General features: G+C 36.2%; 1 protein-coding gene across 1 annotated transcript; it reads left to right on the plus strand.

Moving 5' to 3' along the window:
- The first annotated feature begins 68 nt into the window (after window positions 1–68).
- Window positions 69–8548, plus strand: LOC139698043 (ceramide-1-phosphate transfer protein-like). Its single transcript, XM_071596906.1, has 4 exons — window positions 69–352; window positions 435–649; window positions 782–957; window positions 7421–8548. Exons 1-4 carry the CDS (start codon window positions 222–224, stop codon window positions 7550–7552), a joined length of 654 nt encoding a protein of 217 aa, XP_071453007.1. The 5' UTR covers window positions 69–221; the 3' UTR covers window positions 7553–8548.
- Window positions 8549–13454: the final 4906 nt, after the last annotated feature.

The following is a 13454-nucleotide window of genomic DNA, read 5'->3' on the forward strand; positions in this document are numbered from 1 at the left end:
TTTTACCTCAATAGACAATGTCACAGCAATTTATATCTGAAATCCAGTAGTGTTTTGTTTTATTCAGCTGATTACAGTTTCAAGTACTTGACGTATTCGTTGTAATAATCATACAACTTAGGATAAGTTACTTTGGGTTTGCTAATGTTCTGACATTAGGCTATGGTTAGGGAGACGACAGATGCAATTTTAGAGATCGATTAAAGCTTAACTAATACTTTATGATGGCAACTTCGGAACCACCTGTGAAATTTGATTTAAAATCTGTCCATGATGGATTTTCGTCTTCTTTATTGGAAAATGATGATGTTGATATGAATTTCTACCTCACTGCTTACAAGGAATTATATAAGTAAGTTTTTCTCCCAGTTCCGGTGACATGCTTTCGAGTTCGTGAGACGTTTAATGATTTCTGTGAATTGTATCCCTCATAGGTTTTGTAACCTACTCGGTACAATATTCGGGTTTGTTGGGTCCGACATTAAAGCAAAAATAGATATATTAGAATCGCTCGTAAGTGAAGATGCACAATCTGGTAACTTTTCAACCTTTAAAGCCATGGTTGAGTACGAAAAACAAAGCGATTTAATTAAAAAAAGCGATTACGTTTCGGGATGCCGAACCCTTCTTCGTCTTCATCGAGGTCTAGGTGAGGTTTTGAACTGTTATGTGCTTCATTTTGTTAATTTAGAATGCTTATATTTTTAATTCGATCTATATGTTTGAGTAGGCGTATTGTGTCATTTATTCAGGTGAACCAACTCGAGTTCATTTATTTCAGACTTCATAAGGTTGTTTCTCAAAAGAGTCGGTGAATTAGAAGCAAAAGATAAGACGAGCATTGTTGGACAAGAAGCGTATAATGAAACGCTCGCACAATTCCATCCGTGGTTAATTAGAAAGGGTGTAGTTGTGTCTTTATATTCATTGCCTACCAAGGAAAATTTAATGTTGAAGGTACGTCTCTATTGCCACTGACACTACATCATTTTGATCCAAATAAGGTGCGTATTCATGTTCTTAGCCATTGTTGGTGGATGTGTACTTTTTATTATATAATTAGTTTTACTTTAGAGAAAAAGCCTTATTTAACGCAGATTCAAGACCTAGGCCTGAATTGCTTGTTTGTCACTCTTGGATGAAGTGGTAAAACTTCTAATGACATGATTTTCAATTTTTTTAGAATTGTTTTATAGCTCAATATTTCATTAGGCGAGCGCCTCTCTGTGAAACATTTAACAATATTTGTTTTTGGGGGTAACATTTTTACAGTTTGCGAATGTGCAGCGAACTATAGTAAAAATATCTCTCCAGAAACTAAAATGAAACAATTGGCACTTTCTTAACCACAAAGTTGAACAGCTCCATTGTTTAATATAACCTAAACATAGTAATCAACCCGAAGGCCGGTTTGGTAGGTGATGGCAGAGTTCACCTAGTACTAAGCCCGACGGCATGTGAAATTCTCGCATCAGTTATATATATATTCCAGACTGATTTGATTGTTCTGGTAGTGCTTGGATTACATTTTCAGTTATTGGGTCATATTTTAGCAAGCTTGCCTTTTCATGAAAAAGACATTATCCACTATGGATTGGGGGATGTATCAGAAGACTTCCATTTGATGAAGAGTAATTAACTTTGTCAATGCCTGACGCCAGGCAGTAAGAAATGAATAAGTTGGTATTTCATTATAATCAGATAAGTTGGTAATTGTTTGTGTTGATGTCTTAAATTTCGTTAGTCTGAATTCCAAGAATGATAATGTTTTAATACACTGAAATTAAAGGTAAGTATAGGCTAGCGTAGAAAAATAGGCAGATATATGCTACTGTCAGTTACCAAATTCCAACTAATGTTGAATGGGAGGCATTAAATGGCACTTGCTGTCCTCTTGCATGAGAGTTTGGCAATATAGAAATTGTACAGGATGTGTTCCGGGAACTTAAACTGTAGTTATAGCAATGATAAATTCATGGAATTACAGTAATTTATTAAATACGCTTTATGAATTAATAAATTGCCACCTCAATTATTTTCTCCTGCAGTTTGTAACTAAATGTGTAGCAAAAAAATGAATAATGGTTAAAAAAAGTTGTGCACATCTAAGATGTGAATGTTCAAACAACATTCGTTAACATTCAATACTGGATGTTATTTTTACCCCAGATGGTCAGTACTACCTATTTCACCTCCATAATATTTAGATCACTATATTAACTTGTAAATAATGTTTATTATCCAATTGAGGAATGTTGTAATTGGAATTATTATTATTGAGTTTATCATTTTGTGTGGCATGAAGATTGTCTGATCATAAGAAAACAGTGTGTGCTCTTCTTACAGAGTGGGAATGTTTTTCAAAAATTGCCCCAATATATTATCTGTGCTTTAGCGTGGACTGTTGTTACTTTTTTCTTGTGTTTGTATCCTAATAAAATGAGGGTGTATCCTATTAGCCATAAAATTGGTATGAATGTAAAACTCAAGAGACCAACTGTAACTGATTACTACAAACATCTGTCAATGGGCTCACTGTATGATATTTTCACAGCATGTACAAGTAGTTTGTGAAATTGGTTTCGCAATATTATTGGTTTGGATTTTTGACTGGGGACCGCTATATAGTATACAGCAACAAAAAAATTATCTTTTATGACCACTGTAACTTTGGGGCTCAGATTTTCAATGAAAGACATAATACTAAGATTTTTGGACAAAATATATGTATAAGATATTGAAAAAAATATGGAAGTCCTTCTTAGAAACAATATGCTTTGGAAATAAAACATGCGAAGTCAATCATAGTGGTAAAGACTTACTCTGTTGCAGGTAACAGTGACGCAAGGCAAGTAAACATTAAAGTTCATGTTGAAGCACACTATCAAATCTGATAACTATGCAGTAAAGTTGCCAGCAAAAACTTCAATCCATTTACACAATCCAAAAACGTTTGTGCTCTACTCATTGTAACTTTAAAAAAGGACTAATTACTTGATGAAAACTCTCAAGAGATTTTGGTCCTATTTTTGATAGTTAAAGTTAATTTCTCAAGATTAAGAGTTTGAAAAACCAAAATTCAATATTATTTGTAGAAATTATAACCAAAGCTAACTTCTTGAATAATGATATAACTTCTTGGTATATGATAACTATGGCTCTAAACCAATCTAAATTCTCTCTGGCATCAATGTACATGCTCTTGAATGTCATACTCATTATCTATGGTACCAGATAAATTCACCAGAATTCTAGCACAAATGCTGAGAGAGTTGGTGTTGGAAATTGTCCCATTTCTGGAAAACATATTTCATAAAACCCTATCAAAAGGTTAAGTATCCTAGGAGTGAAAAATTCCCCCATACCCATCATTTATAAAAGGAAAAATTAGTAGTTGTAGTAGTTTTTAAGGGAGGTGACCGTCAGCTAAGGTCATTTGTGCCATAGGGGATGGACAGGAAAGGGTGAAGGGAGGAGAGAAACCCGGCATCGGCATTAGCCTGCTCTTTACAAAAGGCGCCAAGGGGTCCGCAGCTTAACGTCCCATCCGACGGATGGCAGATTCTTGAATATTATTGAAAGAATCACATGCTGAATTATTTAACAAATTACTGTGTGAAATATAATGCACTTACTAGGCAGTCTTTTAAAGTTTTATCACAAGCCTCTGCACTGGTTCTGAAGCAGTTCTTGTAGAACCACTTTGTTTACAGAAGCAAGGCTTTCTCTATAATAATTTTATTTCCCCAATTGACAAGTACATAGTATGGTACAGAATATCATACAATTAAGTAATTGTATAGGGTACGTCAAGAAGTGCAGTAACTGGATTACTAGCCAGAGAAAATAAAATAGAATTACACCTACACACATAGTTAAGGATTTACACAATATAAAATTCAGAATTACCCAGAATTGAAGTAGTTGTTCACACTATAAAAACATTTTTCATTTAATTACAAAAATAACTTATTTTTAAAAATAGAGAGTGATTTCTCATTTTTTAAACTAATGGGAAGCCTGTTGAATATTTTGATGCACAGAGAACGAGGTCCCTTGGACATCATTGTCATGCTAGCAGTCACTACACACACATGATTTCTTGTCCTAGTCCCATAGGCGTGTGTGCCATTATTTGATGGGAATAGATGCATGTTCTTTTTTATAAAAATTATCGAATTATAAATAAAAACACTAGGGACTGTTAAGATGCCAAGGCTTTGAAAGAAAGGTCTGCAGTGTGGGCTCTATAGGGTTTATTGCGCATGGACCTAAGCAATTTCTTTTGAATAATAAATATTTAACTTAGTTGATGACCCACTTCCCCAGATTATGATACCATATGATACAAGAGAATATAAAAGACCATAGTAGAGTGTTTTTAAAACATCCATACTAACAGTATGTTTCAGAATTGAAAGAAGATAGTGCACAGAATTTAATTTTTTACTTAGGTCTAAATAGGGTCATAATGGAAAATTCAGGATGCCATTTTCTAAGCCTTGAAAACAGCCTCTGATCAAGTGTGCATAATAAGCTACTATAAAAGTAACCAGCAGTGTCAATGATTCATTAATTGTACAGTATTCAACTATGAGTCTTTTTAGTGATCACAATATTAGTGCTTGGTGTCAGGAGTGGTATCTCCAGTAAGATCTAAAAAAATGCAAAGTATGTAATGCATTTCTGCATGTAAGTAATGCTCAGTAATATAATGTAAAGAATATGTAATGCATTCCTGCCTAAGAAAAGAAGGCCAAGTAAAATGTTTGGGAGGCACACTGGCATCAGACTTAACTTGGAGAAAGCAAATGAGAAGCATCTGTGGATCTTCATCGAAGCAACTTCACTTTGATAAATGAAGTTTTATTCAGCAAGATGTTTTTTCATGGAATAGCCTGGTTTGCGAGCTGTTAAAAGAGCAAAAGACTGCATGTACTACTCGAACTGTTATATAAATAAAATATATTAAGGATAACACAGGGATAGAGTGAGAATAGTGTTATTGTGGCATGTTAGTGGTAGGTGAGACTACTGTGAAAAGTGAGGGAAATCGACTGTGAAAACTAAAGCAGGTGGAAGAGTTTGTGTCTCAGAAGTGTTTTGGACCAGAATGGTCGAAGTAGTGGGGATATAAAGAAAATAATTGCATTAGGCGAAGAAGCTTTCTAAAGGAGGAGATCATTTATGATTGGAGAAAGGAGCGCGTATGGAGAAAGTGAAATAGAAAGGAAAACAAATGATGAAACTCAAGGCATATTAGGGGAGGGAGATGGCCGTTGAGAAAAATTCATAGAAGGCAGGATAAGTGGATGCAGAAGATACTGTGGGGCAACAGGATGCTAAGGACAGTAATAGATTAAGGGAGGATGCTGGGAAAGTGAGGTAAAGGGAAGAAAATAATGCACATTTGAATTGAATTAAGGGAGGTAGAAGGTATGCAGAGGTAAAGAATGAGTTATTCTATTATGTAATATGGGTGTAGAAGTACAGTAGTGCCAAGGTGCATCATGAACCCACCCAATGCAATAGACTACTGTGAATAGTAAAAATAATAATTATTCCCAACTCGTATACTTTTATTAAGTTGTTATATCCAAGTAATAAAGCAAATCCTCCTAAAAGGGCAATGTGTTACTGGAAAAATACACTCTTGGCATTGTACATGCACATGCCTTCAGCTATGCTGTCCATCAACTCACCCTTGGCATCACAAATGCTATTCTGATGCATTAACCAATTATTAGTTATAAATAAGGCATCCATTGTTTTTTCCAATAACCTGACTGTAAAATTCAGAATAAAAATTAACCCTAGTGAAACAGTATGGATGCTTCTCCCAAGAAGATAGACTATGTTGGAATGGAGTTCTAAATGGCTGAAGAGAGAAATGTTCAGTGAATGTTAGGCCTGCAGTCATGTTGAGGAACCCCTAGAAAAGCATGACTACACCTTTTGAATGTCTTGGCCCCATGCTAAAAATTTCGATTTCTATATCTAATTTATGCTTCTTGGTTCTAGCCCGAGTTCCCATCACCTTTAGTGAGCCTTTACTGGTGTTGTCATTTGTAGTTAGATTTTTGGAGTGATTCCATGTTGTCATTGTTGATTCTTTTTTTATTTACTATTTTGTGTATAGGCCTGGATCCCACCCAATGCAAGCAATTACATAATGCTATTTAGCCCCCATGTTACTGACAATGTAAGTTGATATTTCATTGACAGTGTGTTTCTGCCACCTGGGCACATGTAAAGTTGCCGCCTCAGAATGCCAGTAACCACTTATCTTTGGAGCTTTTTGGAGAGCTTGCTTCTCCTAACTCAGGCTGAAAACATTAGCCTTACCCCTGTGTTATGTGCAAGACTCCTTGACTCAACTAGAATAAAATGTAACAAAATCCATTGAAGAATTGCATCTGATTGAGATGCTTAGTTTTCTTAATAAAATTCAAAGTGTGTTAAGGGAGTATGAAAGGTTTTTTTGGTTATTTATGATTGGAGATCCTAAATATTATTTTTTCCATGTTGTGGAAATATCGTATGTTAAAAATATGGTGGTAATATTTTAAAAATATTTTGTCACCGGCATGTGTGGATTGATGCCTGAAATTTAAGGAAGTGGACTTGAGGTAGTATCACATTATTGATAATTATGTGAAATACTTTTTTATTTTATCTTTTCTTCTTTTAAACAGTAATTTAATTATTCAATTGTTCCCGGCTCAACCTTGTGGAAATTCATTTTAATTAAATGTAGAATACAATGTATCCTTCCCCTGTCCTTTATTCACGTACCTGATGATGACGGTTGAGCGTTGAAACCGGTTGTACGTGAATAAAGGACAGTGGAAAGTTACATTATATTCTTCATTTAATTAGTAATTTAATTAATTGCATTTGAGTGATTTTTAAAACAGAATCACAGAATGTGCAATCAAGAATCAAAGTGGCAATGCTGACCTGATATAAAATTTTGGGATAAACTCATCACTAAGTGCAGCAAATGTGTTGTGTTACACTGGGCATACAGGGGAAGTTATAAACATAATCGTTGATGCAACAAAAGTATTACATGTGAAAGATGTTCATGCGTAATTTCAAAAGGTGATAATAAAAATGAGGTTATGGTAGTTGAGAGGGTACTGACCTGAAGGCCTTGGTCCAGTTCCGGAAGATACCCTTGGTACCCTTTCTATGTGATTTTTCGAGCACCAGAACATCCTGTGAAACCAAAGGCAGTACAGGGAAAGAAACTGCCCCCCTTATTGTTCTGCTAATGTGTGACACGCTATTTAGCGTAGGAATAGGTGTGCTCTACCCTCACTTATTGAACCAACCTTTCGGTTGATAACTGTGGTTATAGAGAAAATATGCATTCATGATGAGTTTTGGGACTAACATTAGATGATTTACTTTTTAGGTATGCAGTAACAATTTAGAAGATATCCAGACAACCCTTGATGTTTTACCCAAAATGCTGTTGGTTACTGCAGAGGTTTATAACCGCACTCAGGCCATTTTCGAGGAACACTCCTTGTTGGATTTACCATAGCTGTCACCATCGAATTGCTTTAGCATAATGGATTAAGTGAAATTATATGCACTTCTCATTGTGAGGATTACATTTGGATGTCAGTGATACTATTATGAGGCTGTGACTTTATTTCTAAAGGTATCAATATTTATCTTGTGGCCACTTGTTTTTTTGATCGCTTATGGTTTTAAGGAGTACTTATGGAAAGACACATGAAAGGAGGCAAAAATATGATGCATTTAATGGTAGGTGTGATACTCAAGTAGTGGTATGATTTTAATATCTGCATGGTGAATGGATATGCCTTTTAAAGGATTTTCACACATCTTTCTAGAGAGCATGATCAATTTCTCTCACTGGATGGTCATTTCCATAAATTCAAAGAAACTGCAGGAGATGTCATGACCATAACTTTAGATGTAATCATCCGCTAATGTAAATTTCAATTCAACAATTTCAAGTGTAAAAGCCGTTCGCCTTATCGCAGGCGAAAATCATTTGTCACCAAAGCACCCTGTTTGAGATGAAAGATTTTTACTCCTTGAAATTGTTGCATTAATAGTTTCCATGTTTAAAGTTATGTTCTACTTTGGCCATTGGATCTGTAGAATGTGATAAGGGTTAAGAATCACTAATGAATTTCAATGGGTGCAGAAGCTTTAAACAATGTGGTATGTTAATGAAACTTTTCAATATTTTCTTTTAATAAGCTCAGATGTGATGGGACCAATTTTTACGTGAAAATGGAAGAAATTGTGAAGGGTGCTTAGGTGTGCAGGTATATTTGAACTTTCCTTTCCTCCTAAGTAATAGGAATATCATCGAAATGGAACGCATGAACTCTGCCAGCAAAATTACATAATAAACTAGTTCAAAGTTATACGATAAACCAATGAGTGGAAATTTTCTCACATTAGCATAGTAGCATGTACCAGTGCGTATGGTTGTATTCACGATCCATTGCTGTCTGATTAATTTATTTCCATGAAATAAATAAAGTGTTTATTTCTTTCAGCTCTTTCTCTATTCTAGTTGTATTTAATTTATTTTTACCAAGTAGCATTAATACATAAAAATGATTTTGAATTATTTTAGTTGAAGTGACAGGCACCTGATTTTTCTTACAAGCATTCCTTTGATTGTGTTCATATTCACAAGGGAAGTGGATAATTTAAATTTCATTTTTATGTATAGTAGTGGTACTCTCAGAAGCATGATCATGTAACTATTCAATTGGCAATATGTATTAGCAATAAGTAATACATCCATAACATTTACCAACATGAAATATTGATCAACGATTAAAATATCACTATGTTCAAAAGGTAAATCGTGTCATTTTATCCTTTTTAACAATCCAGAGCATATCCCACTAATGCAGACTCAGTTATTCGCATAGAAAAGAATGTGAATGCAAAATTATGATGCATAATTTCATTCTTGCTGTGTGCATATCATGGATTTCAGTTCACTCCAGTCATAAGTTCCGTTTTATTACTTTTGAATGAAACCCCCTACTTCACGAGCCACTCAAAGACTAGACCTCTGGCCATACAAGCAAGTAGTTAATTAGGAAAATTTTAATATTATTTCAGATATTTAGTCCAGTAAAAATATTCGTTAGTCTTTTTTATTGTGAGGGAAAGGAGTATTAATGAAAATGCCCTGTTTTACCTTTGTACTGTAATACTGGGGGTAGTCTAATGGAAACCAAACACCCGCCATAACACACAGTCCACGAGAAGGGTGACAACTCATAGGCACACACAGTTGTTAGGTTATGTCCTTGTTGGTGTGCGGATTGGTCTAGTGCGTTCATCTGTTAGGTTTTCATTTTTCTGCCCCTCATATATTGTAACATTTTGTTCTATTAAATCTTGTGTTACTTTGGTGGAAAAAGCGCCATTGCCATATCATAGCATTAGTTTATTTTGAATTAAGAACTCAAGGTCTCACCAAGAGATGCTCCTTGTTTTCAGTGGCCGTGTCCTCCAAAGCCAGTAACCCAAAGACTAAGTCATGTATTACCTATGGAGGAGCTGATATGGAATGAAGCATTGGAAAATTGAGTCCGGATAAGGAGGATTATTTTGTAGGTGTAAAGATAGTGGATGCGTATGATGAATAGCAGCAATGAAAATGAGGAAAATTATGTAGTTGTCCCTGCATTTTGCTACTCTCAATAATAATTGGCTTTTTCCCTTGATATTTATACTTAAAACTCCTGCCGACATTATGGCTCCTAACACTTGTCAAAATGGCTGGACTTTTTTTTGTCAAGGAGGAAACAAAAATTATTGTTATTAGGTAAGCCACAGGTAAGTTACTGGTAGATTTTAGATGAACACAATTACCAAATAAATATTTTGTGTCTCCTAACAAAACACAACCCAACATACTACTCTATAAGTCCATCTTCATCTCTGTGTACTTCTTTCCTCTCTTCATCCCATCCAAAATCCCCATCTTATTCCTGCCCCTTCCTTATTTGCCTAAAATTCGCCCCTCTGTCACAGTCTTCAGCATCCCACTGCTGATCAATATGTTTTGCATCCATTTTTTTCCTGTCTCCTTAAGATTACTCCCAACGATCATTTCTCCTCCCCTACTGAACCTAACTCTTCCTCATTTGTTTTCCTTTCTGTCCTCTTAACCTCTCAGTGCAGTTCTCAGTACGTGATACATCGCAGTTGGCAGGCCTTATCGGCGGATCGATGAACGCTCCCTCGGTTTTGAATTTTTTTCTGTGGCCCCATCAAATTTTTTGAATATATATGGTTGCCCTAGGTCTCTTGGATAATGAGTCTTCCTAATTATTCTGTTTCGGCTACATGAAAAGGTACTCTATAAGGAAGGTAAATCTATTAAGTCAGTCCTTATGAGATAAGCAACTTCTTTACATGTACGCTTTGTCCTCAGGTTCTGTTTGTCTTTATTGCTTGAAATGATCTCCCCATGTAATTCCTCTGGAACCATTCGTGTATCATTCTTTCTTTTTGTTTCCTCATAACAGTTGCAGGGGCAAAAGGCCTCATCACCGTCTATAGTCTCAGTTGTTAGATTTCTTTCTGGGGGCGAGATGGTGCGGGGGCTACCATACTGGCTTCCCACCCAGAGGGCCCAAGTTCAATTCCCAGCGGTGTTGAATATTTTTCAGAGGTATCTTGATCCCTACCTGAGGTACTTTGTGGAGGGCACTTTGAGTGAGTACGCCGTCCGTCAGATGGGACGTTAAGCTGCAGGCCCCTTGGCGCCTTTCGTTAAGAATAGGCTAATACTGATGCCGGGTTACACTCCACCCTTCATCCTTTCCTGTCCATCTCCTATGGTGCAAATGACCTCAGCTGTCGGTCACCTCCCCTTAATATTACTACTACTACGATTTCTTTCTTGAGAAAGAAAAGTAAAAGAAGCCTTGTATATAACCCCCGTAATGCATTCCAAGAGGGATAAGCTTTTTTGAGTGAAGATAACATTGAGAATTTACTTGAAAACCTGGACAGAGAAAGAGAAGTGAGCATTGGATGTGATAGTGCAAGTTCAAGTGAGGAAGATTGGTCGAGAGGCACTTCGCTGAAAATATACGGCCAACCGGGAAGAAGTCCATGCTTCAAAAAAGATGTGAGGTGTGCTTCGTTCAAGGTAAAAGGAGGGATGCAGTATACTGGTGCCCCGACTGTAATGCAGGCCTATATTAAGAGGATTGTTTGAAATAATATCACACAAAACAACTTTTATAATGGTGGTTTGAAAATTTAAAATGAATTAATAAGTGAAATTTTAAAATACAACATTAGCAAAATTTTTACTAAATTGAATGAGCAATTTAACCTAAAGTAAATTTTAAAATACATTTTTTAAAAGATAAAAATTATTTTCAACAATGCTGCAACAGGGAGAGATTTTAGAGAAATTAAATGCCGTGTATGGGGCCAAAGCATTTAAATAATTATACCGGCTTTAGGGGTTAACCTTCTCCAAACCCACATTTCAAAAGCCTCCAATCTACATCTATCATCCTGCTTCAGTGACCATGTTTCCACATCGTATATAACTACGTAGCGTATCAAAGTTTTGACGAGCCTTTTCTTAACATCCTCACTCAACATCCCTGTCATCAACTCCCTCCTTGTGAAAGCCTCTTTGTCTACTGCAATTCTTCTCCTTATGTCCCTACTACTTTGACCATATTAGTCCAAAACACTTCCGAGGTACATAAACCGTTTCACCTGCTCTAGTTTTTGCCCTCATATTATAATGTTTACCTCAGCCTTTCTCTTTCTGGAAAATTGCATAACTTTTGTTTTATTAATATTGATTCTCATCCCATATCTGTCGCACTGAATTTCCAATTCACTCAGCAATGCTTGCAACCCCTCGGCTGATTGACAAGCTAGAGCTTCGGTATCAGCAAACCTGACTGTTGTTATGAATTCCCTGCTGACATTTATTCTGATCTCCAGTTCTTCCCATGCCTCTTTAATCATTTCCTCCACATATATGTTGAACAGCAGCGGTGATAGTGGGTAACCCTGCTTTTCACCTCTTCATAACACTGCCCATCCAGACCTCCCGTTCCCCACTTGCACCTGAGCAGTCTGAGACATGTACAGTTTGCAAATTAGCCTCCTGTCCCTCCAATCTAAACCTATTTTCTTTGATATACTCATTAGTTTTTTCCCAATTCACTCTATCAAACGCATTTTCAAAATCTACGAAACAGGCAAATATGTCCTGATTGTATTCTATATTCCTCTCGATTAGTGATCTCATTACTGCAATGGCATCATGCGTACCTCTGTACCTCTCCCCTTCCTAAACCCAAACTGATCATCCCCTAAGTAATCCTTTGCCCTACTCTCTAACCTTTTGTTGATGATCCTGAGAACAACTTAAGCTGTGTGGGATATCAAACTTATTGTTCTGTAGTCCTACATGATGTAGCCTTCACTTTTTTCAGAATTGGAACTAACACTGATCTCTCAAAGTCTTCTGGCCAGATTCCTTCCTCATAGATGCTAAGAATCAGCCCATATAGACTCTTCCGTCCACATTTTCCTTAACCTTTTAGTAGTTCTGTAGGAATGTTGTCTACCCCCACAGCCATATTTAATTTCATCTGCTTCAATGCCCTTTCTATCTCATTGTCGAGTATGCCTGCATCTAAGCTATCTTCAGCTACGTCATGTTCTCTTTCTATGTTTAAGTTTGTTGGCCAAGTTCTTTACCATACAGTTTCTATATCTATTCCTTCCATCTCTACATATATCCCTCATTTCACTGTTATTCCACGAAGTCCCCAGGTAAAATGACTTCCTCTACCTCCCAGACCCCCTTGAGGGCAGCATAAGATTGAAGGAGGGATTGTGATCATTTGCATATAGTGCAGTTTTGTTCTTAAAATGAGTAGATGGAAAAAGTAGTGGACTGTTAATGGAAGGGATAACTGAAGGTAATCAAAGACACTCTTGAAGTTCAAATTGTACTGTAGGACAAAGCTACAACTCTTTATGACCTTGCATAAGGAATTGTAGGAAGAGCACGTTTGCACTTCTCGCTACTGATAAGCAGAGGAGAGTTTCTAGGGGAATTGTGGGAGTTATCCTGTCATTGAACAATGGCTAGCCAAGTGCATGAATGCAGAGATGACAGTTTGATTCCGTAGTAGTTGTTGGCAGAAATGGCTGTGCTTTGATCTGTGTCCCACTGCAACAGTGATATTTCCATTTACCAGCTGTTATTACATTACATTAAAATGTGTATGCACACAAATATCCTTTAAAACCACGGAACAATTAATATAAACTAAATAAAAGTATGGACTCACAGACCAGGAATATTGTTGAGATATTCATCAACAGAGTGGAACATGTTATGTACATTGTAGATATCTTTTTAATTTATATTTGAATGCTGTAGT

Source organism: Hetaerina americana, unplaced genomic scaffold (genome assembly GCF_022747635.1).
Source record: "Hetaerina americana unplaced genomic scaffold, ioHetAmer1.1.p SCAF_10, whole genome shotgun sequence".
In the NCBI taxonomy this organism is placed as follows: domain Eukaryota; kingdom Metazoa; phylum Arthropoda; class Insecta; order Odonata; family Calopterygidae; genus Hetaerina; species Hetaerina americana.

Coding starts and splice junctions, on each gene's coding strand:
- LOC139698043 (XM_071596906.1), top strand. CDS start 222: ATGATGGCAACTTCGGAACCACCTGTGAAATTTGATTTAAAATCTGTC. Junction 650..781: donor TCGTCTTCATCGAGGTCTAG/GTGAGGTTTTGA, acceptor CATTTATTTCAG/ACTTCATAAGGTTGTTTCTC. Junction 958..7,420: donor AGGAAAATTTAATGTTGAAG/GTACGTCTCTAT, acceptor TTTACTTTTTAG/GTATGCAGTAACAATTTAGA.